Raw genomic sequence first — 26,777 nt, 5'->3', positions numbered from 1 at the left:
AATCCAGGACCCTTTTCGGCAGCGTATGTTTTACAGTTCAGGCTGTAGGAAGTTTGTTTTGCAATTAAACTGCAGAGTAATAATGAATGATTTACATATTTTGCAGCTGTTGACTTCTTCAACCAGATCAATATGCTCTATGGAACCATTACGGACTTCTGCACAGAGGAGAGTTGTCCCGTGATGTCTGCTGGCCCGAAGTAAGATCACTTTTACTCATTGTTCAGTGTGCAATTCTTGAGATGATTTTGCATTCGAAAGAGTCTGGCTCAGCTGAGTGCCAGAGAAACGATAACCTTTGTGAGTAGAAAGGATGTCGTCTTTTGTTATGTGTGGAGAGAAAAAGCTTGACCCTTTGTAAGAGACTAGGGAATTGAAAGTTTTTTATAGTAATTGTTTTATTTAGCCTGGGAAATAGCCTGACCATCAGAACTGCTTTCTCTTTTTGTTCTGAAATGTTAACGAGTCCTTCTTAATTTAAGACTGGATGCTTTCATCTGCAAGCATTCAACTAGGAATAAGCAAAATCTTTCTTTGAGGTGTTTGACTAGCTACTGTTGAAAGAAACTTGGCATCAGGTTTGAGTAGTCTGAGTAAGAATTCCCTGCCCTTTCACTCAGTGAAGTTTCACTTCCTTGATTGTTGCCTATGCTTTCGCCTTCGTGCAGGCATCCAGCATTGTGTTTTTCTTTGCTCTTCAGCTTCCTAGTGTTTTTCGGAGAGAAAACCTGAATTTGTAAGCAAGTAGAGATGGGAAAGCAATGCTTCCTTTTTACATTAAAATCTTAAATAAGCAACAAAGAAAAACAGTTCTCCACCTTTTCCTGCTTTCTAAGGATGTATGTTGTTACTGTCTGAAGGCAGCAAGGTGGGGAGCTGAGGACAAGGAAAAGAGAGCTGCTGGGGGGAGAGCTGCTGAGAATGGGAGGGTATGAACTCTGCAAGGTGAAAACAGCCAGACCAAGGAAACGTTTGGTGCTGTGTTCTTAAACTAATGATGGCTGCTGCAGAACGCCAGAAGCAGTGTGGGCAGGCAGATGTGCTGCTGCAAAATAGGGAAGGGGGTGAAAATGCAAAAGAAAGAAGTTTACTATTATACAAATGAACTTTGGAATGAGCTTGTGCAATGACATAGCCCATTGTCTGTTTTATGCTTCAGCATGCAGAACAGGCTCTTGGTTATTAAATGAGAACATGAAAATATTTGTTTGCTTTATTGTTTGACTGATGAGAAGCAGTTACATGGGGATGGAGGTTAATTAGTGCTTAGCTTTCTGACTGCCAGTCTAAACAATTTATTTCTCCAAAGAGACTGACAGCCATTGACAGAAACTTATGTAGTGCTCTAGCAGGTATGAAGCAAGCTAGAAAAGAGATGCTAGAGGCTAGGAAATACATTCTGCCAAGTTTTTAATCAGATGGGACTTATCTGTAGGATTTTTAAAGCATTCCCCAAAGTCTGCAGCCCTACTTGTGCGCAGGAACGGATTTTGCAAAAGAGTGTCCAAAGTGTTCATGTGGTGGAGGGGACTGAAGCCAGGCAGTCACCGGAACAGAGATGGATGAGGCTGCAGTGTTTGGCAGTGGAGTGAGCACTATGCTTTTGGTTTGAATGAGCATGGCCACTCTTTAGGTTAAAGGTGATCTGCAGAATTTTGGTTATGGAGGCAGTAGTAGAAATCACGTTACCATAACAGCACTGATATTTACAGTTTGTTTGTTTGTTTGTTTTTTCCTGTTTCTTTATTTCATATTATCTTCTGGCTCAAGACATTGAGTTTTATGAGCTCCTTAATGCTGCTAGGCTGAAGATTGCTGACTGCTTACAGCCACAGCTGAGCTGCCACCATTACTGTGCACTAGTCTATTTCAGATGGAAGAGCATGGGTTAGCTGAACAAATTCCGTAAAGTCGCTTGAAACAGGTTAGGCAGCAGTAGTGTGGGGAGAACTAAAAGCACCAAGCGCTCTGACTTTACAGTCTTAAATTTCCTGTTATTTATTTATTTGTTTTCTCTGCAAGTTAAGTCCTGTATGTCACTTACAAGCTGGTATAATTGCATCCACACACAAACCTTTCTGTTTAATTACTTTGAGTTTGGAGTACATTGGTATTTTACAGACTCAGGGCTACATATTCCCAGTGGAAATGCTGACATGAGGCATTATCTGCCATGGGGTCCTTTAAATTTCTTTAGGACTTCTCTTTGTTGGAAAGATTGCTGAATTAATGTTTAACAGAGTTAATAAAGGATTGACATAAAGATCAAAAAGAGATCTCTTGTGCCTGCTGCACAAGTCATTGTCTAATTGTTTGAGAAAATTGTTTGATTTGTTCCAAAATGCATGGTTTCTCATGATAATGTTCCACTCTTTTCACATTTGCAAGACCAAACACTTTCTACCCGAGTGAACTGAAGTTGATTATCATTTCTTACTATCCTTATATCGCCATCAATGCAATAAGCGTGATAAATATGCTAAGAACTTGCATAAAAGTAATGTGTGTACTGAGCACTGTGGTGCAAGGGTATTTATTTCCCTCCATAGTAAATTGTAGAAGCAAGGGGGAAGGACACGGTTGGTGCATTTTTCAAAGCAGGATTACTGGACAGAAGCTATGAAATCCATGTTTAGGCATTTGATTGAGATAGTTAAGCTCACTCTTAGTGGTGGTGAGAGCCTGTTGATTGTCATGAGGTTTGTAGGTTCCCAGTGCTTCTAAGCTTGGATTTCAAATAATGCTCTGGACAGCTTCTGTTAAATCCCGCATAGTTACAATGTACCATCTTCAAATGTTGATGTGCTGTCTTCTGCCCAGTGCATCCTTACCAATAAGTAAAGGAATAACCAATGAATCAAGTCAGTGAAATACCCCACATCTCCCAGCAGTGTTACTCCTTTTGCCTTTTCTTGACGCTCCGTGCTTTTTGACTTGGTGAAGGTTACACGCCCGCTGTGTGCAGGGAGCTTGTATTCACTTTTGTCAGGGTATGTCTTTGGTGTTTCTTAAGAGCTGTATTACTTTAAAGGTAATTCTGTGGCACTTCTCCCTCTGAAAAATGCAAGGAGAGCAGGCTTCTAAGGGATCTGGAATATTTGGATGAGAGCTAGCATTTAGCTTAGGTTTTCTCTTGTTATTCTACTTTCTCTGTACGAATCTGGTACTTTAGCTAAGCGTTGGTATTTGTCCTGGGTTATTAACACTTAAATCTTTGTACTGAGTTAATGCTAGGTGGTGAGGAATACTGATTTTTTTTTTTTTTTTCTTATTCTTTTTAACTTATTTTTTTTTCATGCTAGAAGTGTTGTGTCTGTTCAGTGTGTATGGAATTTTCTCATGTATTTTGAGACATGATTTAAAAATGCCTTCAGACTTTCTGATTTCTTACCATTAGAAAAATAAGACCTGTTAATACAATTGTTAGCAGCACACTCACAATTGTGAAATTTGTGTATAGTGAAAATGTTTCTTCAGTTACTGTTCTCACAAAACCAGATTTGTTAAAATTTCAAGACAAATCAATTAGATATGGTTAAGTCCTGCATAAAATGATGTGAATAGTCTTCAAAATAGAAGATCTTTCCCATACCCCCATTCCCTGATACTAAGAGCACATAGTCAGGTAGAGCTCAGATAGCAGTGTTTGCAGCCCAAACACTGTGGTAGGGCGCAGCTGTACTGAAATATAACAGTTGAGCATGTTATCCTCCATGTAAAGTACTGACCAGAAATAGCATCTCTTTGAAATCTTTTAAAAAGAGCTGGGACAGATCTTCTATCTGGTGTATGTGTTTGCTGTAAAAGCATGAGTGACCTGACGGTACCGCCCTTGTCATTGACTTTTTATTAGTAAAAAAATGGGAGGTGCAGCCATCCTGACCCACTGGGCATTTATTCCTTTGGGAGGATTTCAGAGCTACAGAGCTCAGCAGTCCCTTTTGTTTTAGGCTGGGCTTGCTGGCTGGCTGACTGAGCAGGGCTGCCTGGCCTAAAGCAGATGTGGATTAAAAAAAGCCACAATCAAACCTGCTCAGAAGTTACAGTTTGGCAGGGGATATTAAGACCTGCACATTGGTACTTGGCAAGAAATAGGAAGGAACGCTGTGGTTCACTTGAAAGCTGATATTGTCAGACTATGAGCATCAAATATAGTTGGTTTTTCCTTTTTCCAGCTATGTTTTCCCAAGATAAGCTGTCTTCTCCTATGTCTGGACTTGTGTGGATTACACTCCCCTAGTCACTCAAAAAATCTTTTCCGTTCTAATTTTATGAGGACTTGTTTATATCTGTTTGTGCATGCATATTCCTCCTATTTAATAGTTTTCCATGGCTTTTATAATGCCACGGGTTCAAATGGTACCTGTAAAATGAATGAAGCTGGAATCTACTCATTGAATAAGCTATGTGTCAGCATTATTAGCCTTACAAGTAGAGGAAAAATAAGAAGAGTACACCTTTTATTGCTCCATGATGATGCCAGTGTTTTGTAAAGGCGTGATGCCACCTTATTTACAGATAGGAAAAACTAAGCTAAAACACATCCTGAAACTACCCAGTGAATCGGTGGTATATCTGGATACCAAGACTTTTGGAATCTAGTTTGTGTGCTGCATGGTATTGCTAAGCTATTAGGTGCTGCCTAAGGACAACTACTTAATCTAGAAGCTTCCTCGAGACTGTTTACTAAAGTGCACCTTATACTTGCTTTGAGTTCTTAAATAGTGTTACTTTGCATTAATTTACATCTGAATCTCTTCCTAGTCTCTTAATGCAATCATAATTTAGGAACACTGGCAAGAACCAACGTAGTTTGGTTGTCAGGCAAAACCTGTAAGCCCAATTTCAAGTGGAGAATTTAATGCAGTTTTCTGATATTTCATTTCAACAAGTTACAGTTCTTTTTTTTTTTCTCCTTTAAAAACAAACAAACAAAAGCAACCCAAGCTGCTTTAAAGAAAGGAAAAGTAGTTGTTGCCTTTTCAAGCAGAAGTGCCCTGTGTGCAATTTAGAGGTTTACTTCTTACACCAGCTTTTTGATGTACAGAGATGCTTTAACCATAGGTTGACATGTTTTTGGCAGGAGTGTGGGATGAATGTGTTGTGCCTGTGAAAAAGGAAGTTTTTGGAAGCCTTCACAGGCTATGGTGGCTTGCTGAAGAAGGATTGCAGGTTGGGTCTGGAGCAGCTGCAGATTACATTGGCAGCTTTTGGACCTTAGCTTCAAGGAAGGGCTGTGGGAGGGTGTTGGTATGGGGAGTGGTGCAGGAAGAGCGTCTTCCCAGGCTGTGTTAGGAATGATTCACCTGTATTAAGAAATGTCTTCTTGTTGCTGTCCCAACCCAGGTACGAGTACCATTGGGCAGATGGGACAAACATAAAGAAACCAATTAAGTGCTCTGCGCCAAAGTACATTGATTACCTGATGACTTGGGTCCAGGATCAGCTGGATGATGAAACGCTATTTCCTTCTAAAATAGGTAAACAAGTAACATTGAACAATGTATTTGGATTATGGCTGTACAGAAATATTCAAGTCTTGTAGCATTGAAACGTATCCTATGTGACTCTTCTCGAGTAGGACAGCTGTGAGGGTAACGTTATGTTATATTGCTTGTGATAGCAGTGGTAATGGGAGGATGGTTGGACTAGATGATCTTGTAGGTCCTTCCCAACCTTGTGATTCTATGTTTGGAAAGGTGCTCTTATCTGTTAAGGTAAAACTAATGTGTACGTGATCTCTAGTGTTAATATGTGTTAATATTTTTAATAAACAGCTAGCCAACTCTGATGCAGGAAGTATTTTTTCTACTTAACTGTCATTTCTGATAAAATCTTTTTTTTTAAATATTAGAAAAGGTGGTTTGTTTCCTTAAAAATAAGTAGGAGGGTCTCTATATCTTGTAGCCGGTAGACTGCTGCAAGCTAGCAGATCTTCAATGAAGGAAGGATGCTTAGTCTATCATTGGGAACTTCTCTTAGCCATTACCTCTAAAGAAGCTGGATTGCATTTTTGATCCTAAGTACATGATTTTATTTTCTTTTGAAATGAAGATGGGAGATATATATTTAAGAGTGTTTTTTTCAGAAAAAGAGGTGGAAAATAATGAACAGCCACTGATTCTGACATGACAACAAGAAGAAAATCTTGTTGGAGGCATGAAGGACTGTTTGTTCTAGGCTCCTAACTGGCAGTTTTCCAGTACAGTACTGCTCATAGGCTTATGATCCATTGTGGAGAAAGGGAGGGAGATCTCTTAATTGCTTGTATTTTGTTAATAGTTTCTGAGGCATTTAACACATTTCAATAAGCTTATTCAGAGAAACAGGACCACCTGTCAGAATCAAGTAGCATTTGTTTTTGCTTACAGTAGACAGATGTGCAAAGAAAGCTGGTGAGTTTGGGAAGAAAGGACAGAAATCTAAACACTCCCTGTTCTGTAGACGTGAGCACAGTATCTTCTCTTCCTGTGCCAGTTATTTTAGTGTTTTAGCGTAAAGTTCAGAGCTGGGGTATAAATCTGCTACTAAAAGGTATTATATTGAATACTTACAGTTTGTTTTAAAGTGGTGCTTAAAAAATGACAGCAGGACTTGATCTTTCTCTGCAGCTTATATTTCTGTGAAGACTTTTTTTTGTTTTAATGGTATGTATTTTTGAAATGCAATGATGTGAAAAGGGACTAAAAGGCTGCAGGGGATAAGCAATTAAAAATGAACTTTCCATGTGATGCTGTGGCCAGTGTTGGAAATGTGATGTGTATATATAAGCAGGACAAGCTTTAATAGAGCATGGAAATTGTATTTTCAGTATTTGAAAGCATTTTTGAGATCATGATTAACTACCAGCATACAGCTTTGGCTTCTGGCCTTCACACAGGACTTCACAAATTGGAAAGACTCCAGAAGAACTAAGCTGACTGGCAAATCTGTTATGTGATGAGAAGTTAGTCAGGCTTAATCTACTTAGGTGGTTGATAAATGTCTTTTTTTAGTATGTGAATGTGTTGGCTAAATAGGTTATTGCTCCCAGTGACGTGTACAATGATGAAGAGCTACTGTTGAAGCTGATTTTACATGTCCTATGTCATTTTCACTGAAATGACTGAAAAGAGCTTGTGTCAGAATTACTCAGCAACAGGAAAGAAAGCAGTAGCTTCAGGCTAAGAGGTGGTAATGGAGATGGTAAGGAGATGGAAATGGTCTCTTCATGAGGCACATAAGAGAGCATTTTATGAATGTTCCAATATGTGTTCAATATTAGTACAGCTTCTGTTCATGAAGCTGCAAGAGAGCATTTTTTCTTACTTCGCTCTAGCAAAGAGAACTGAAAAACAACAAATTGCTAATACTAAAAGGGAGTTTCGGCTACCTACACAAAGTCATCTGGTGTCACTTAAAGGTATCCTGTGTTATCTCTGACACTTGCATAGGGCCTTCAGTGAGACTCAGAGCCTGCAGGAGACTTCCACTTATCTGCACTGGCAGTCAGAGGCCAGCAGGTGCTGAGAAGGCTTACATGTTTGTATTATATGCCTCTGTTTAAGCATCTGAATCCATCCACACAGCAAGGAGATGCTCAGTCTGAGAAAGTTCTCCAAGGAACTATCCTGATACGTGAGAAGATGTAGTATCTGGAAGCTGTAGCTAGGTGGGTTCAGTGTAGAAATGTAGTCCAGTTTGTTTTGTATGAGTTCATAAGCCACTGGATCACAAGAGGGAGAAAAATATCATCTCCCTGTGGTCTTCTAACGAACTTGTCATTGTGTGTCAGCCCAAGTACATCATGTAGTTTACAGACAGAATTGCTGAGTGAAATGTAACACTCAGTGAAAGATACAGTTGGACCCAAGAAATCAGGTTGGGTTATAGCAGCTTTCAAAATAAATGAACGTGGCGCAGGCGTTTAAAAGTAACTCATCTGTTTCCTTATTTCTAGGTGTACCGTTCCCAAAGAATTTCATGTCAGTGGCAAAGACGATTTTAAAGCGCCTCTTCCGAGTTTATGCTCACATTTATCACCAGCACTTTGATCCAGTGATTCAGCTACAGGAGGAGGCACATCTTAACACATCCTTCAAGCACTTTATATTTTTTGTTCAGGTAAGCGTGGCAGGAACATTATAGTCACAGTTATAATAAAACGGAAAAATAATTTACCAAAGTAACACTCATTCTTTTTCTTAACAGCTGGTATGTTTATAGAGTAGATACCTGTAAGGCTCTAAATGTCTCATTATATTTGTATGTATATTTAATGCTGGAAGTATTCGAGGAATTGAAAGGTTTTCAGAGTGAAGTGCTCATTTGCTACCAAAGTGAATACCATAAAGTATTCACTATCAAATAATTAAGTAGAACAATAATTCCTTATAGAAGAAAGAGGGAGGACAGTCTTTGAAACTATTGATTGAAGACTGAAGAGAGCATTCTTGCTACAAAATTACATTTTTCTCCCTTTGTTGGTTGCTCAGCCAAGGGCAGCTTCTTAGCATGTTTGCTCCGCTTAAATGGAGTAAAAGAAAAAGCTTTAGGCAGTTAAACCGTGCTATGGAGATAATAACAAGTAGACAGAAGATGCTGCAGTGGCAAGGCCTGATCATGAAGAGCCTGTGAAATGAATTCTGTCTGGATCACACTTCTTTCTTGAGCTACACAATTAAAACTGTATGTTTGTCTTTTTCCTCAACCCTATTACAGGAATTCAACCTTATTGACAGAAGAGAGCTTGCACCACTTCAAGAACTGATTGAAAAACTCACCTCTAAGGACAGATAAAAGGAAGAGGATTTTTTAAGTCACTTGTTTCTTTAAGCAAGCGTGTGGTATATGTTTGGTTTTTTTTTTTTTTTTTTTTTTGCTGTTGTTCATTTGTTTTTTAAAAACAAAAGAAAAACCTGTGCTGTTATTCCTAACAGCCAAGATCTACTCTCTGTGCTTTTATTAGGGGAAATCTTTTGTCTGTTAGTGACATGCAGTAAATAGCTTTTTTTTTTGATAGTTATTCATTGTGGAATTTTAGCAGGTGCTGAGTGTTTGTAAAGGAAACATGCTTGGCTGGGGGTTTGACTCTGCTGGTGGATGGGTTCTGTATTGTGTCAATGGTAGCCCATTCTAATGAAGTCCCTGGAAGACTTCCTTATATTCTCTAAGTGCCTTGGCAGACTCACTTCTGAGGTGCAAAGCACATACAATACTGAACATTGCTGGAAACAGAAAATATGAACTAACATCCAGGATACTTACTGATACTTGTTTTAGGAAAAAAAAAAATAAAATATATATATATATATATATACATATATATATAAATACTTACAGTAAAAAAAGCCATAACTTACTTAAATCGATGATCTCCAGCTTTTAATACAAATATTTGTCTTATTTTTTTAGAGAGATTAATATAGATTTTTTCAAAGCTAGATATTTCTTATAACAAAAAGTGACAATGAAGTTCTAGTCACCAAATCAGAATGAAGAAGGTGGTGTCAAAATTATAGAGAACCTGTGGTTAGCAAATAGTTAATGTCTGTTGCACTGGTTTTTGCTTTTCATAGTTGCTCTTATGTTTTGAACATGTGAATAAAATAGCACCTCAAGTCAGGCACCTCCATTCGATTTCCAAGTATTTGCCAAATGAATTGTCAGTTTGCACAGCTACAGTTAGGGAAGGTAGTTACTATCAAAAGTACACTGGAGTAGTACTAAGAAAACTCTGCTTTGAAAAATAACTCATGAGGTGATGTTCCTAAGTTAGAAATAAAAAGCCCAGCTCTGTGAAGGAACTCTGATGATCAGTGTTTTCTACAGTAGGGAATGTATCTTGAAGGGAAAATAATTTTGTGGATCATTTAGGATTAAGGTTAGCACAGTGGTGTTCTTCCCCACTTAAAATTGTTACTTGTCTCCAAAGAACTACGGAATTTTGGAAAAGTAATTGGAACATATCAGTGGTTTATGATTTGGCAAGTGCATCTTTCATTCCTGAGAGAACAGAACCAAAATGTCTCCTTCCCACACCTGTGTTAGTCTCTCTGCCTTCCTGTCCTTCTGTTGTCTCAAACCAGACACAAGAATGACTTGTGGCAAGTTAACTTCTGGAATGATCCACAGACAGTGGCTTTGAAATCTTTGCTGCAACTACATCAGTGTCTGGTTTCGCATTGCCCAGATGTCTGTTGTTCATTTATGGGCCTTGTCAAAGCTGTTGTATTTAGGATACAAAGAAATCTGCATTAGGTTCTGCAGTATGCTATCCCATGATATCACTAGTTGCCAAACATAATGCACTAGATGATTAACACTGCCAGGCTTGGCTAGACTGAGACTGCTACAGCACCTTTTCTGGACCTTAGTAATGTGAATGCATCAATTGAGCTGTGTATATGACCCAAGTAACTCTTAAAACTAAAAAATGTACAGCTGAAGCCAAGCTGTATGGTGTATGGCAGAGAAGTTGCGCGTATGCTTTGGGTACCTCTGCTAGACTGAAAACACAAGCCTGCAAAATATATCAGTGGCCATTAATATAGCCAGCTAAGAAATATTTAAGCACAATAACAAATATATGTTCATTTTAGTGACTAGAATCATTATTTTTAAGTTTAAATAATATATTTCAGAATCATCTATAACTTATTATAAGAACAATGTTATTCTTCAATGGAGTTGCATTTCCTAGTCAGAATGAAAATCAGTTTAAACTTCTGTAACTTCTGTCTCTTTTTTTTTCTTTCCCTTCTCACCTGTTTTCAGCTTAAGAACAGTTAAGACGACCTAGTCTGAAATAGAGAATGGCCTTGTGTGCTCATTTCACAGCTTTTCATTTAGTAATGAAAACAAGCTGTCTTCTTGAAGAGTGGTGAAGAGTAGTCATGCAGTAGTGTTCATGTGAGTTTAGGTTTGGTTACAGTATATGTTAGGTACAGTAACTGCTTGCAAATAGCTGCAGTTTAGCCTATGTAATTCAGATAGTACTTGGCTTCATTAGAAGCTTCATTGAAGTTCAAAAAACATAGACTATATTTTGGCACCTCTGCAGGACAACATCATTGTCCAATAGAAGCTGCTTGTAAGTTAAAGACACAAGAAAATTGTATTTACTCTGTTTCAGCTTCTTATGTCACACAGGATGAAGATATTTTCCTAATTGTGTGACTATCAAAGGAAATTGCATGATTTTTCTTTATGCTGAGAGTTGGCATTGGATTGGATTGATCACAGTCCACACTGGAAGAATAAGGTGGGTCAGGCTGTTGATGCAAAGAGAGTTTTCCCTCAAATATTTTGACAAATTCCAAGTTTGAAAAGAGTAAGGTCTTACCCCTTCTCAGCCAGTGACAATTTTGACTCTCCCATGTGTACACATATACCTGGGAGATAAAGAAGAGAGGTGCCTAGGATCTGATAACTCTTCAGCAAGTTGGGTGATAGAAAAAGAACTGTGGGGGTACAAGACAACTGAAGGCAAAAGCAAACAAGAGGTACGAACACCATTTCCTTTTACTTGGGCAAGCCGCTTACAGCTGCAGTATTCACCTCAATGCTTTTGTCAGATTTGCTGTTCATAAGACATACTGATCGGGTAGACAGCCCCATGAAATTTTGTTGGCCAGTAGAAGACTCAGTTGGTGGTCTAACATCTAAATGCTGCTGTCAGGAGATGAACAACATGCTGCTAAGAAAGAAGGAGCTCCCGTGAGCAAGAAATCTCCCATGTGTTGGAAAGTTGCAGGAAGAGTCCTTTGCCCATTTATTACTTTTTTTTTTTTTTTTTTTGGTGCTGTGTGGCAGCTGGGAATGCGATACTTATGGGGACGGTGTGCGTCATTCATGACATCTTTTCAGCTGCAAACTTGTTTGTAACTGAGTAAGATAGTGGCATGATGTGACCGTGAGCCTGACTGGGGAGCTGTGGCTAGCTCTGGGTGGAGGACTGGAGGGCTCTGTTAGCTCGGGAATGAATAACACAAAAGACTGACATCATTGCAATTATGGAGGTGGAGAGCATCCTCCTGACAATGTAAAAGCAGCTTAGCTCCTAAATTTAAAGTGTGCTTTTTTTAAATGGACTTCAGTCACGCAGGAAGCTGAATTCAGAACATCTTGCACACGCAGCCTTTTATGCATACTTCTATCTGAGAAGTGTTTAATGACTGAAACTTTCAAGCTTGAGAGGGAGATCGGCATCCAGCTACAGAAGCGTGAAGGGTGCTGCAGATGCAGTTTGATAGTAAAAGTTTGATAAAATTGCCAGTGAAAACTCTTTGCTGAGTTGATTCAGTGCTGCTCACGGGCTGCATGTGTGCATTCTCTGAGCTGATAACGCTTCTTGGAGCCTTTCAGCCAGCGCCAGAGCCCCTGTTATCACATTGCAGTGAGACCGGAGAGTGGTACAAGTCTGCACCAAGGTGTTAAACAAGAGATATTCTCCATCAGATTTAAAGCTGTCTTACCAGTTTCTGTGTTGAAAAAAGAATACTTAGAAGTGAGCATTTGCTGTGATTGATGCCACTGCAATTGCTCACCTAATTTTCCACTCAGGAGCATTTTTTTTTCTTCCTTTTTTTTTTTTTTTTTTTTTTTTTTTAAAGCTTCCAATTCTATAAATTCAGAGGCTTCTGCTGCAGTTCACTGAATAAGAATTTGAATGTATTATAAAAGGTATTAGTCTTAAAGGGATGGTGTATCTTTTTGTATTTAGTATCTGCCAGTAAAAGCAGTTTTACAGAACAGTTTCTAGGTGTGTAATAAAAGCTTGGAGATCTTGATTTGTCTGACAGCAGTATGAACACACTGTTTAATTATACAACGCTTGAAAACAACAACATTAATGATATGTGTGCAGTATTTGGGATTCAGCATCCCTATGCTGTTTATATTTGCAGCTTTTATTTTTATTTTTGTTTTGTTTTCTTCAAAAAGTTGTGGGACCAGAAGTTCATGTGTGTTTACACTTTTGATGCAAGGGCACATCAAAATGCTACGCAAAAGTCATGTTTTACAAGCTGAATCTGAATAGATTGAATGTGTTTATAAAACAGTGCATTGTTTGGGGGGAGGACACCTCACTCCCATATAAAACCCAGAGAAATGAACCCTGAAGAAAATCTGCTGCTTTAGGCCCATGTTACAGGTGGATTCTGTTACGTGTCACGAGCGCTTTGAAACAAAACCTCCCTGCTTCATTGTCACTGGGAGCAGAAGGTGTTGATGGGCTGCCAGTGCTTGCCGAGGCCTTCCAGTCAGTGATGTCCTTAAACTCTGGTTGGGGTGTTTGTCAGCTACCAGCATGCTGAACATGTCAGTGATTCTGATGGTAACTTCAGGAGGTCATCTACCTCTAGACAGGATGGGACAAACTGTGAAGTTGATCACATTCGGTCACTGTTGCCAATGTTGACGCCGTTGAGATGGTGTTGGGTATGTTGTGCTTGTGTCTTTTACATTCAAGTCAGAGATGCAAGCTGATTTTTAATTGCAATTTTAAAAATGCCACATTTTGCTGTTGCAGGTAGCTGAGAGGAGAAAACAGGTTTCAAAGGGCTGACAGCCCGTCTGCAAGTACTAATTTTCTTTAACTGCTTACTATGCAATGTGGAGCTTTGAATTTTAGCTTTTACTTCCAGATAGAAAGGAGCGCTGTCCTTACTCAGTATATAGGACTGAGCGCTCCAGCCTCCCTGATGCTCCTTTAACAGGTAAAGGATACCTATTTGCTGCTATGGACTTTATGTACCTTTGAGATTGTTCCTTTCTGTTTCTCACCTCCCTGTTCTCTTGAACCACGTGACATAATTTTACTCCGAACACATATGTTTTTGGGTAACTCTTTTTCTTACCAGCCTCTCTCCCGTTCCTACCTGCCAGAGTGCTCTATGGCTGTCTATAACCCCCTTTTTAGTTGAACTGTTTTAAAAAGTGCAGTGTGAATGCAGACTCCTTGCTTTTCTTTCACTGAGAATCACTTCACTCTGAATCTTGTTTCCTTTCATTGCTATTTGATTTTTCCTTTACTAGTGCGCTAGTGAAGCCACGAGCAGTTTGATGATTGCCTGCCCTCTTTTCCTGGGTGTCTCACCTCGCAATAAGAGACTAACATTTGTCGGTGTAAGTGCTGGGCCTTCGCACTGTCCTGCTTTTCTTTCCGCTTCCTTATAGCCAGGTTAAGATTGCAGTCTAGGTGAACATCGGATTGCTTTTGCTTTAGAAACAAATTCCCTGAATCGTTCCTAGAGTATTTTTAGGGGAAATTAATTCTTATAGCCACTAAACTAAGCTCGTTAATTTGTAAGCTGCCAGCTTCTGCCGTCTGAGCAGCGCCGCCCGGCTCGGCGTCCCTCTGCGTGGGGAGAGGGGAATGCGGGAAGAGTGAGGTTTCAACAGAAGGCCATTTCTGAAGGAGAAAAACAAAATAGCGCAGAAGCAACGCTAACGCAGCCTCCTCGTTTACAGTCTTTCAACGTCCGGGAGCAAAGACGGTGCAAAATGGGGGATGTGAGAGCAGAGCCCTTACTGTCCGCTCGCTGCGCCGATGTTCCGTTCCCCGGCACCGCTCGGCATTTCGGTGTTAAGCGAGAACGGCTTGTGATGTACAGTAACAACAACGGAATGTCTGAAAATCCGCACCGTGTCCGAGAGTTGTAAATAATGTATACTGATAGTAGTACGTGACGGGACAAAATATTTAAATTCTAGGTTTTTTCAACAAGAGCTGAAGGCTGTTTATAAGAGACAATAAATAGCTGTGTTTGACCACGCCTCCCCTCGGCCTCTCCTTCTCTCGCGGCCCGCGCCTCCTCCCCCTCCCTTCGCCGCGAGCCGCGGCAACGCAGCGCCGGGCCGAGCCGCGTCCGCCCGCTCCCCGTGGCCCTCGCGGCCGCTCGTAGGCGCCGCCGTGACGTCACGGACCCTCAGCGGCGGGGCCGAGCGGGCGCGCGGCAAATTTGAACGCGGGCGCGGGCCTGGCGCGAGCGCGGCGGCGGAAGGGGCGACGGTTATTTCCGTTGCGTCCGTTAGCGGCTGGAGCGAGCGCGGCGCGCGCCTCTGCACTCGGCTCCATGGCGACTCCCCCCAAGCGCGGGCGGCTGGAGGGCAGGGTTAAGAAGATCGCCGTCGAGGGCAACATCGGTGAGTCGGGGCCGGGGGGCGTGGGGAGGCGGCGGCTCCCGGAGGGGCTCCTCCCGCCGACGCGGCGCCTCTGCGGCGTTTGCCGGGCCGGGATTTACCCGTAGGAGAGGTTCGCTGTCAGGCCGGGAGATGGGAGCCGCGTGAGTGAGCGGCATCGCGGGAGCGGGGCGGGAAATAAGGCGGGAAACGCAAGGCTGCCGCCCTAAGAGTTATGGGGGGCCGGAGAGGCCGAGGGATTGTGAGCCGGCTGTGGGCGGCAGGGAGGGCGGCCTCCCGGCTCCGAGCATCTCCACCGAGAGCTCCCGGAGCCTTTCTTCAGTGGGCGGAGGGCTAACCGCGTCTGTGCTGCATCTCCCGTTTGGAAAGGTGCCCTTCTGCTTTGTTTGGGGGGGCTTAAAATACCGCCTACAACATCTTCTGGCCTGGGAGCAGACCGCCGAGGGAATGTAGCTTTCTAGATCACGCCAAGGTCTCGCTAGGGCACGGCTTAGAGGGGAAATATCGGTGGTAGGTGGACGATTGGACTAGATGGAGGTTTTCCAGCCTTGATGGCTCTGCGTTCTGTGATCATAGACTCATAGGGCCATAAAATGGCTTAGTTTGGAAGGGACCTAAAAGCCCACCCAGTTCCAGCTCCCAGCTGTGGATCAGGTTCACTTGTGCCCCATCCTGCCCGGCCCTGAGTGCCTCCAGGGATGGGGCACCCGCAGCCTCCCTGGGCTGTGCAGTGCTTTGCTGCCCTCTGAGTAAAGAGTTTCTTCTGCATATCTAATCCAAAGGCCCTCTTAAAAAGTTTAAAGCCATTCCTCTGTGTCCTATCGCTGGCTGCAAGTGTAAAAGGCTTTTTTCCCTCTTCTTTTGTAAGCTCCCTAAGCAATTAATATACCAGTCATTACCTATTTGATACAGCTGCTAAAAAAATTTAAAAAAAAAGAAAAAGTAAAGGGAAAAAGTTTCAATTCCTTGATGATTTGTGACGGTCTCTGAATCATGCTTATTATGAAGTCAAATGTAAATGTGTGGGTGTGAGACACTCATTTTTGGTACCTGGAAATAGTTGTCTAGTTGCTAAAGGATAATCATATCAATATTTCCTGATGCTATTCTTGTGGAATGCTTTTTTCTACAGCTGCTGGAAAATCAACATTTGTGAATATTCTCAAACAGGCTGATGAGGGATGGGAAGTTGTTCCTGAGCCTGTAGCTAGATGGTGCAATGTTCAACAAAACTCTGAAGAGGATTATGAGGTATGGTAAAAGTGTGAAGTGAAACTTTCTCTTAAAAGCCAGTTTAACGTTCTTCTAACATCAAACATAGTGATATTCCAAAAGAATGGGAATTTTGGAAAGCATGTGTAGTAACATCTTCATGGATTATTTTTGTATTGTCTGGGTTATCTTTGTAGTTCTCCATGTTGATTTAGGTGAGTTAAGGTTTTGATCTTCAGTTGGTTCGTTGTTAGATCTTCTACTTCAGCTGATATATTGTGAGATAAATGACATTCAGCATTAGGTGATAAAAGCCTATTATCTTTTACATGCAAAAGCAAGGGATAAAAAAAATTATGTAGGAGGTACCTTTAGCATCTGTGAACAAACCAGGTGAGAATAAGTCCAAAAGATATCCTTGAAAACACCTAGGAAATAATGTTTGGGTTTTTTTTTTCCTTTGGTCAAGAATTAGAATATATTTTGGTTAATTAAATGTAGCCTTTTAATGAAGGCCTGTTGTTTCATACTTCCCCTATATTCTTTCAGAGTTAAACATTTTCTCTTGTTTGTTCTTGTTCAATAAAGTGAATCCAAACCCAAAACGTTCATTTAAGAACTAAGCCAGCAAGCTTCTGTAATAGGTTGGGTTCTCAGGTGTGTTATATTTTCTTCATTGCCCTCAGCCAGCAGTTAAGAACCTGCACCAACCAGTAGCACTCTATTAGGGAAGCAGAGGAGTAGGAGGAATCAAAGCAAGTGAACTCATGGGTCAGGATAAAGACCCCTTAATAATATAATTTGGCTGGTTTAAAGAAACACTGCACTATATATATGACTTCTAAAATTAGTCAGGAAATACTTTTAAATACTTTAAGAAGGAAAAAAAAGAAGGTGTGTTAAGCTATTTGTGCATACATCTGTAGGTAGCTTTTGGTCTTGTGTGTTGTCAGTAGTTTGTAACGTTCTCCTCACTATCTAATTCGTGCAATAGCAGCTGTATAACACAATGATACAGCTGTCATGCAGTACACAGTCATGCAGTAGCAGAACAACACAGTGCTGAACACCAGTTATGCTCCTAGGAAGACAAATGTCTGGTAGGAACAATAGGCTTTTTTTGGTGCTTTTTGTTGTTTTCTTCCTCCTTTTTCCTTTGCCTATCTGAAAATAATAATCAGTGTTTAGGATCTTGGTTTTTTCTCTTTAAATAGTTTCATATCAGAAAGTATGTTTTCACTTCTCTGTCTTTATTAAAGTTTGTTGTCTTTTCATTGTCCCCAAAAAAGCTCCAAGCTGGCAAGTTCATCTTCGCAGTGTTTTTTTAAGAAAGGTATTTTATTGATTTTGTAACTGTTAGTTTTTAAGAAAAACTACATTGAGACTCAAAGTACAGATGACTTAATTCTGCACTTTCAAATACATATTTTCCAAGGACATTGAAATCTTTTCCAGAGCGTAGGTCTGTAAATTCTCACTGGCACAATTGACAGGTAAGGGCCTTGTGACTTGTGAAAGGATTCTGTAGCTACAGCTAGTCTGGTTGGTTAGAGTGCAGGGACATACCATGGGTAGCAAAACCAGACCGTTGTCCTGAGCAGACTTCAGCCCCATGAAGATAGGTCGTCTTCTGGATTGAAAAGGACCACAATGATCATCTAGTTTCAACCCCCTGCTATGTGCAGGGATGCCAACCACCAGACCAGGCTGCCCAGAGTCACATCCAGCCTGGCCTTGAATGCCCAGGGATGGGGCATCCACAACCTCCTTGGGCAACCTGTTCCAGTGCTTCACCACTCTTTGTGTGAGAAGTAGTGCTTGGGCAATTCAGGTAGTAGGATAGTCTGGGGGCTGCACTGCATAGGTAGCTCCTTTTGGAGGCTTAGAAAGTTTTAGTGCAGTTGATACTGATAGTGACTGTCACCTGGCCTCAGTGTCAGAGTGTAATGCTGGGCATGTTTAGTATACTTGGGTAGGTCAGTCACAGGAAATTAGAGAGGAGGATAAAGCCTGGAATTGTTGAATTTACCTGCTATCGCTTGAGATTTGACCTCTGACACCAAGTCCAAATATTTCAATATTTTCAAACATCTAGAGATAATGTAACAAAAAAAATTCAGTCAGAAGCAATTGTCTTTGATAGGCTGTGTTTTTTAGTAAAGCTGAAGTACACAGCTTTTGGTTTCGATGAGCGAGTGGCTGCCGCAAGGTGTTTGAGTAGCATTCTGTGGGCTTTGCCCTGGAGTCTGTTCTAAACCTCCCAGGTATGGTGGGAACATCTGAAAATTCTGCATCAGCAGCTGTTACCAATCATAACTGTAGTGTAATTACTGAACTGTAACACAAAGGAAAACAAAAATAGCTCAGCTTCAAAATTATGCTTGTCAGAGTGAAAGCAAGGTGGATTTTTTCACAATGTTACTGATTTTTGTACTGGTATGTTGTTCTTAATTAAGTTTTTAAATAGTGATCAAAGTGTTGGTGAGTTTTTTGTTGTGGTTTCTTGTTCTTGAGCATTGTAACTGTAGTTTTTGTAGTGTTCAATTGGATGCAGTAAGAGAAGTAACATTACTGCTACTTATGCACTGGGTATAAACAGGGCTGAAAGGTAAATGGTGCAATTATAAACTTGGAATAGAGGCTGGCTGGATGGGGTTAGAGCTAGTAGAGCAGTTCTATTTTAGCTTAATATTGTACTTTCCCAACTTTGAAAGGGTCAATATATTTGTTCAAAAACAGGAACTGACTACATCTCAGAAGAGTGGTGGAAATGTGCTTCAGATGATGTATGAGAAACCAGAGAGGTGGTCTTTCACTTTCCAGATGTACGCGTGTCTCAGCAGGATTCGGGCTCAGCTCAAATCCATTGATGGCAAACTCAGAGAGGCAGAGAATCCTGTGGTGTTCTTTGAGCGGTCTGTCTACAGTGACAGGTATGGTGGAGTTCAAGTCCTTCAAGTGAAGAGCAAAATCTTCCTAAATAAAACATAGAAATAAATAAGGAGTGCTTTTGTCATTACTTCCATCTTAATTTTGATGCAGATGAATATCAGTATTGGGATATCAATAAGCGGCATGTCAGCCATTCTCTCATTTGTTTGGACAGGGAGTAAATTTTACTTACATGAGGATTTATAACTTTGTTGCATAACCTTGATTAACTGTTTCTTATTCTTTCTGGGTAGGTTTTTATGGTTTCTGCGTGCATGCTTCCTTTTAAAGAAAAAAAGAATAGGCATCAAGAGTAGCCAAGAGCAATTTCTTGGTATTTTTTTGTTCGCTCTTGTTTTCTCTTACACTTCATGAGGGAGGTCTGGCTGTTTCATATTGCTGTACCTCTCAGTTTCTTGTTTTAGAAGGCTAGATTTGATCACTGAACATTATCACCAAATCCTGAAGAGTTTACTGTGTTCTGATTTATTGTAAATAAATTACTGCAGTGTTTCAGTGGCTTGTAAATTGTTCCTAAGCTGCAGATATTACTGCTCTTTATGGACACTGCTGTGGGCAACTACAAGGGATAGAGTTGAAGGACAAGGAAACCAGCTTTGTATTTCCAGTCCAAATGTGCATGAAAGTGAGGAAGTTACAGTGTTCAGCTCAACTAATTACCGTCCTGTACATCAGGCAAAGTGATAACTGTATTTAAGCTTAGTTCTGTTTATCTTTTCTCTTCACAGATATATCTTTGCAGCTAATTTGTATGAGTCTGACTGTATGAATGAAACTGAGTGGACTATTTACCAAGACTGGCATGACTGGATGAATAAGCAGTTTGGTCAAAGCCTAGCACTGGATGGGATTATTTATCTCAGAGCTACTCCTGAGGTAAGGAATACGAATTTATGACTGCAAAGATAATGAGAGTACGCCTTCTATTCCTTGCCAGAAAAATGATCTTTGTGTGTATTTCCTTAGTATTTTCTTTTCTGTAAAGTGCAAATTTTAACTATGATTCTAGGACTTTTTAAAGCGACTGAAGAATAATATGCTTTGTAAGCAGTACTGGTAAGGTCGCAGTTGTGTGTTATTGAATCTTGCTGTATCTTTGTTTAGGGATTGCTTTTGGTGTCTAAGACAAGGAAACAGTTGAGAAGTTCGCCTTGAAATTTTGTTTTCTTTTGAAATCCTGAGCCTGCCCTTAAATTTCACTATAAGAATCCTAATGATGAGAGTTCAGTTTCCAGGAAACTACTACACTTGGACTTATAATAGTTAAATTATTTCTAATATGGTCTTAGGAGCCTGGGTATTTGTAAATAAAGTATGATGGTAATGTTTTTATAATTATAAAAGTAGGATGTTTACATGATAAACAAACCAGAAAGTACTCTTGGTAATAGAAGAGGTGAAAAGTTAGCAGAAAAATTAGCTCCAGGAACTTCATTGTGATAGAATAATTAGTAGTCAGTGCCCCAGCAAAGGTGGGTTGAGTGTTTGTGAAGCCCTCTGAGCAGGAGTAATGGAGCTAAGCTAGATGAGTGTGTGTGCTTGATGTGCTGCTTCAGTGCAATGCTTTGGTGTTTGGGCGTCTGATGTGTTGTAAAATAAGTTAACGTAAGCAGTGCAGTTCCTGAGTATGAAACTTGCTCAAGAGGAGAAAAAAAAAGTGTTAGAAAAAGCAGGACTGAAACAAAGTATTGCATTCAAAAACTGAGTTCTTCAGAGGCAGAAATACGTAATGAGACTTTGAAGTGCCATTCTGTAATGCTTTTTTTTTTTTTTTTTTTAAGTTCTTTTTCCTTGCAATACTCTGGTCTCCTTCCTTCTTTTTATAAAAGCTAATTTGAGACATTCCTTACAGTGGAGAAATAACGCCAAACATCTTATAGAACCATTATGTTTGGAAAGGCCAATAAGATCATGTAATCCAACCATCAACCCATCACCACCATCCGCTAAGTTGCAAAACTCAGGGCAACATCTTCCCTTTTCTTGAAAACCTCTGGGGACAGTCCTTCTCCTTGGGTCCTTTTGTTGGAATGTAGTCAGAGGGCTGGCTCAATCTGCTGAGCGTGGAGCAATGTCTCTATGCTCCCAAGGTCAGCAGCAAGTTGAACGTTCATGTTCAGTACATTTAGCACCATAGGAAGGTTAGAAGAAGCAAAACAAAAAGCCTGGAGTAGTGAACTTTCTCTGCGTGTCTGCAAAAACAACCAATCTTTCTTTCTTTTTAATTTTGCATTTAGAAATGCTTAAATAGGATTTACTTGCGTGGAAGAGATGAAGAGCAAGAAATTCCTATTGAATATCTGGAGAAGCTTCACTACAAACATGAAAGCTGGCTTCAGCATAAGACACTGCGGTAGGATTTGTTTAACAATTACTTTGAGATGGATAAGTAGTATTAAGGATGCTCCCTAATGCTTTTTCTACCAGTGAAACTTCAGGTTGTCCTTAGATACATAAGGTTAAACCCCAGGAATATTTCTATCTATAGATCCTTAGTGGTATTGTTTTTATGGCGTGTTGTTTATTGCGAGGGCATGTAATATGCCTTCAGTTCTTTTCACACAGGGCTCTAAATAGCTGATGATTCAGTTGAGTTCATTCTAATGTCTGATTTACTTGATCTGGAGGTGCTGGGGAAACAGCCTGTTCAGAGATCAGTATTGTACTCTGGGAGCTACATTGTAAATATATTTTCTTACTATTCAGAATTAATAGTAATTCAAATGTGCAGCTCTTCTTCATGGGTTCTTAGCAATAAAAACTGGTGGAGTTGCAAAATGCATATTTTTTTCTTCAGTAAATAATGTTTTCTGTGTTTCTGTTCCGATACAGAACAGATTTTGAATATCTACAAGAAATACCTATTTTAACATTAGATGTTAATGAAGATTTCAAAGGCAAGAAGGACAGATATGATCACATGACTGAAAAGGTAAAAGTCTGATGAAACAGTAATTATTTACGTTAGTTGCAAAACTGTCAAAATGAATTTTGGGGAAAAAAAAATGCTGTCTGTTCAGTATGAAAAGAATCCAATTTGAGATTCCTGTTTGCCTGAAGAAGTTCTAATCTTTAGCTCAAAAAGGTGTAATACAGAATGCATTTTAAAATAGGGCCATGCCATCAAGTGGTCTCCACATTTCAACAGCTCAGGTGTCTGATAGTTGAATCACTGTAGCAGTATTTAAGTAGTTGCAGTCAGTTTTACGGCCCTTAGCAATGGTAAGTGCATATTTTTCCATTCTTTGGCCATAAATTGTTTACTTCATGAGAAAAGCAGCTTTGTCCTTTGGTCTCAGTTTATCTAGTGTGAAGTAGAGCTGTTCACCTGATTGAATTCAGACTTTGTTTGCTCTTTTAAAACTTGTTAACTGGTATACCGGTGGTATAACTGATCATCCCACTGTGGAGTTGATATTCTTACCACCTGCACTAGGCCGGGCTCAGACACCTAAGTAGAGATTGCAGAGTTTAGTCCAGTGTGGTTGTTAGGTTATTTTTAGTATTCCCCAGGCATTATCTCATAGCTGCTGTGCTCTTCATGAGGCTGGGTGCTTTGGCCTCTAATGTGTGCTTACGGGTCTTGGGTCCTCACTGGACATTTTGTGTTGCCTACTCTTCTCTGTTGAGGTGTTTTAAAGACCAGTCCTGAACCAGAGCCTACTGTGCAAATTATTTTGATAGGGTTTCTCATGCAGTGCTACTGCTGTGATTTTTACAATAGAGAATGGCTATCACGTGATAGTCTTCTAGTTAGAGTATTGGGACAGTTATATGTTCTGGATTTGACCTCTTTTTCTACCTCCTTGAGCCCTGAAGGAGGAAAAAAAATATTCACAATTGCAGAATGTGATCCAAGATCTGTTTCCATTTCACATCAGGAATTTGGATGAACTATTAGGACAAAATGTTTACAGATGTGTTCCTGATAGGAATGCTTCTGCCAATAGAATCATACCATGTTCTCCAGTTAATTGTTGATTCCTTTCTGTGCAGTAGTCTTGTTTAAGCAGATGAGGGGGGAAATGCTTCTAGTTCTGACTGTATTATAGTGTGATCCCTAGCATGTTTTGGAATCTCTTGAGAAATGGCATTTTCTCTAGCCACTTGGTTTCCCGCGTTCTCTAATGCCTCAGTTACTACATCTTTTAAAAAGGTTGTCTTGACTACACTGCCACCTCTTACGTTTATACTTTGCTACTGGAAGAAGGGTTGGCAGTTGCACAGCAAAAAAGGCACACCTACGAGTGATAAGAGTGCTCTCAGTATGTTATCTTCCTGCAGCCTTTGGTAGCAACCTGAATTTAGGATGTTGTTTAAACTAAACTTGCAGGCATGATTGCTAGCCTGCTGCTTGGCACTCTGCCTGCTTTGGATACAGTTCTCATGCAATTGTATGTATAGTGCTGTAGTGGATCTTGGTGGTCTGGATGGAATCCATAAACCTTTCAGTCGTGGTTCTGTATACCATGTTGCATGCCAGAACTTCAGTATTAATTTTTAGGTAACTGGCCATTTGATTTGTTCTCCATATGCAGGATGTTGAGTTTAACATTAGCAGGAATATTTATGGTACTGTTCTACAGTATCAGCTCTTTTTGAAAGACTGATTTTGCAAGGTGTTGTTTTATTACTTATTTGCCAACCTCAAATTCTGAGCAATGTATTGTCTGGATGCACTTGGCTCTTCATTAAGAGCAGTGTTGTGATAGTGGGTGTGACTTGGTGTTTTTGAAATGACAGTGTTTTTGAACTGATCATTATCTTCTCTGTGGTTAGATTAGGCCAGCATTTAAGGTAATTCAGTTGTGATGAAGGGTTGTAGTTCAGGACAATGAGTGTCATTCCAATGCGTCGCTCTCCACACCTGCTAAATTACAGGCACAGTAGCCAAAGGAGTTTACAATGGACAAGAAATGTCATGGGAAACTCTAAGCTTATTTTTCTCAGCTTCTTCTCCTGTGTCCTGTGGTACAGCGTAAAGCAATGGAGAGGTAAATGTGGCTGCTGTGTATTTGTGTTGATGAATTCTTTTGTGTTTGACAATATGTTTCTTTTTGCAGGTGAAGGAATTTTTGAGCACATTATAATCCTCTTTGAAGCACAGACGGGGTCAAACTGTTCCAAACATCTGTGTGATCAAAGTCTGAAGTAAAACTTCTGCTTTTATATAATGCCTCTGGAGAGGCAGGACTCAACTCTTTTGAATTAGTTGAGAGAAACAAGCAAACTTTGTGGATAGAGAAATTATTAAATAAATTAGTAGATCTATTCAATATTATGCCAAGTAGTACGGACAGATTGTGAACATATTAGAGTCCTGAGAGCTACTGGATATTCTGGCTGTTTATTAATCAGACCAATAAGTTCTTCTGGAGTATTTTTACTGTATTCTTTTTTTTTAATTTATTTTGTGCCCAACAGTTATTTAATTTTCGAGAATATAGTGGGGTTTTTTGGATCTCTTGTGAAGTATTTTAGTGGAGTTGACTTGTTTCTTATGTCTTATTTTCTGAGGAAGAAAACATAACAAAACATTGCTGGTGAGGGAATTTTAATATAACCAGGAGTTTTATATTACAAGATATATAAAAAGTCATCTAACAGTTTTGATAGATGAAGTTTGCAGAATGCACTGAACTGAAACAAATCCAAATGTCTGGAATGCTGTAGATGTGGAATTTTGATTTTAATCTATGTTTTCATTTTGCACTGCAAGATAGGATATGAAGAGGCTTTCAGTTCTCTAGCATGTGTTGTTTTTTTTTCCCCTCAACTCTTCGTAATATAGAACTGGTTTTGGTTGTTGGTAAGTTCTTCTTTTCCTGTAGAGGAGTGTGGTTCTCATGCTGCAAATGAAAGAAGAAAATCTTGTGGATGGTGATCATCTCGAAATGAACTGTTTCTAAACGTTTGCTTAACCAATTTTTGAATGTCAGTGGCTTTCTGCTTCTTCATTTGTTTGCTGGCTGTTATACATAATACTGCAATTTTTGGTATAGGTGGTCCTTAGCCATCATCTTGTAGTAAGAAGGGGAGAACTTTGTGGAGTAACTGTTCTAGTGCATTTTGTTTCATTAACTGAGTCGTTTTTGTTTCAGGTATAGAAAATATAAACTCTACAGGGTGTGAATCTTTAGTGTCTTATGTGCTATTTTCTGCAGCTCTAGACACTTCTGAGTGCACAGTTGGCTTTTGAATGCAATACGTTCATTGTATGTAAAGCATTTTATTGTCTGTTGTGACGCCTGTGTAACTTCCTTATTTGTGAGGAGACTTCTTTGTTTGTCATTGGAATTGTGCTAGCGTTCTCCAGCTGTTGACTGAAAAATAAAAGTGGTTGGAAAGACTTTTTTGGCGTTTAATATTGTTAGCTCCCTGTCTCCTAAGGCAAATGGTGTAGGTTGTTGGTTTGTAATAGTAGTACCATGCATTAATTTGAGATGATGTATGCTTGGAGTGTTTGGAGTGTTTACTAATATTTCTGTTGCACTGTGATTGGCTTCAGGTTTTTTCTTGTGTGGGAATTAATGGCTATGGGATAGAGGTACAGATTGTATGAAATGTACCATATGTATATTTCCTGACTGGGTGGGAGTGTTTTGTGTAATATGTTCCTGATAGCAGTGTATAGCAGCATTATGGTAGAAGTACTGTTTGTGACTTCCAGTTTGTCTGCTAAAGAAGAAGGATTATTGGATTGAGGTGAGTGAAGACTCAGTTCAGATTTACTCGAAACACAACATTTTAAAGCATTCTTGGCAGCAGTCTAAATGGTAACAACTTATTTTGATTAACAGTGCAATTCTTCCTGCTGTTTCAGCTGTCAAAATCTTGGATTTAATTACAGGAATTGGAATGACAGTGCTCATTTAAGGGAGTAAACGAGTTTGAGTTCTTATAAAGACTTCTTTCAAAGCCATCACAGAGTGCGCACATGCTCTGTGGCAGGTTATCTGCATCCCGTTCCAGAACACTTTATGTAATCTCTCACTGCCAAGTTTGAGTTTGAAGGAGCAAAGTCATGACCAATTACTAGAATGTTTTTAATTACTGTGAACAAGATTTAAAGAAACAAACAAAAGAAACCCAGCAGCATTGAAGTGGATCGAAGTGTGAGAAGCTACAGTTATTTGTATGTAGGACAGATGCAGCATAAACAAAAGTGGCAGTGTGCGTACTCTGTTCTGTCTCTGCCTTGGCTTAAGCCTCACAGCTCTGACAGTAACTCAGATTTTTGAATTTGTTAAGTCTATTTTCTTTCCCTATACTTTAAGCCAGCCACAAAATAGAATTGATGTGTTATTTTTTTTGCCCGTTAGAGATAAGGAAGGTTATTGAACTGATATCTGCTGTTCGGCAATGGTGTTTTTTTTCAGTGTTTGAGTACTCTCCCCCTTTCTTGTTCCCCTGGGTAAGAGATACTTTGATGGAGCTGTCTAAAAGTGCCTGCTTGTTTTAACCCAGTGTCCTTATGATTAGGAAAC

At 39.9% G+C, this 26,777-nt stretch overlaps 2 protein-coding genes across 4 annotated transcripts in view; both read left to right on the top strand.

The window, feature by feature from the left end:
- Positions 1-14,754, top strand: part of MOB1B (MOB kinase activator 1B) — a 39,373-nt gene extending 24,619 nt beyond the window's left edge. For both annotated transcript variants that reach the window (XM_052683257.1, XM_052683256.1), the window contains exons 3-6: positions 107-200; positions 5,347-5,480; positions 7,940-8,103; positions 8,701-14,754. In XM_052683257.1, the coding sequence (XP_052539217.1) occupies positions 107-200; positions 5,347-5,480; positions 7,940-8,103; positions 8,701-8,778 (470 nt within the window). In that variant the 3' untranslated portion in view covers positions 8,779-14,754. The remainder of the gene's footprint in view (positions 1-106; positions 201-5,346; positions 5,481-7,939; positions 8,104-8,700) is intronic.
- Positions 14,755-14,960: 206 nt separating this feature from the next.
- Positions 14,961-25,639, top strand: DCK (deoxycytidine kinase). 2 transcript variants are annotated; one of them, XM_052683258.1, is made up of 7 exons: positions 14,961-15,129; positions 16,259-16,377; positions 19,078-19,271; positions 20,019-20,166; positions 21,528-21,643; positions 22,123-22,222; positions 24,354-25,639. In XM_052683258.1, exons 1-7 carry the CDS (start codon positions 15,060-15,062, stop codon positions 24,378-24,380), a joined length of 774 nt encoding a protein of 257 aa, XP_052539218.1. In that variant the 5' UTR covers positions 14,961-15,059; the 3' UTR covers positions 24,381-25,639. The 2 variants fall into 2 exon arrangements, with proteins under 2 accessions (XP_052539218.1, XP_052539219.1); XM_052683259.1 differs by lacking the exon at positions 14,961-15,129 and adding an exon at positions 15,408-15,495.
- The last annotated feature ends 1,138 nt before the right edge of the window (positions 25,640-26,777 follow it).

This window comes from Tympanuchus pallidicinctus, unplaced genomic scaffold (assembly GCF_026119805.1).
Source record: "Tympanuchus pallidicinctus isolate F22 unplaced genomic scaffold, pur_lepc_1.0 scaffold2, whole genome shotgun sequence".
NCBI lineage: Eukaryota > Metazoa > Chordata > Aves > Galliformes > Phasianidae > Tympanuchus > Tympanuchus pallidicinctus.
Note: the sequence above shows the minus strand (reverse complement) of the source record. Positions and strands in the feature narration are given on the sequence as shown.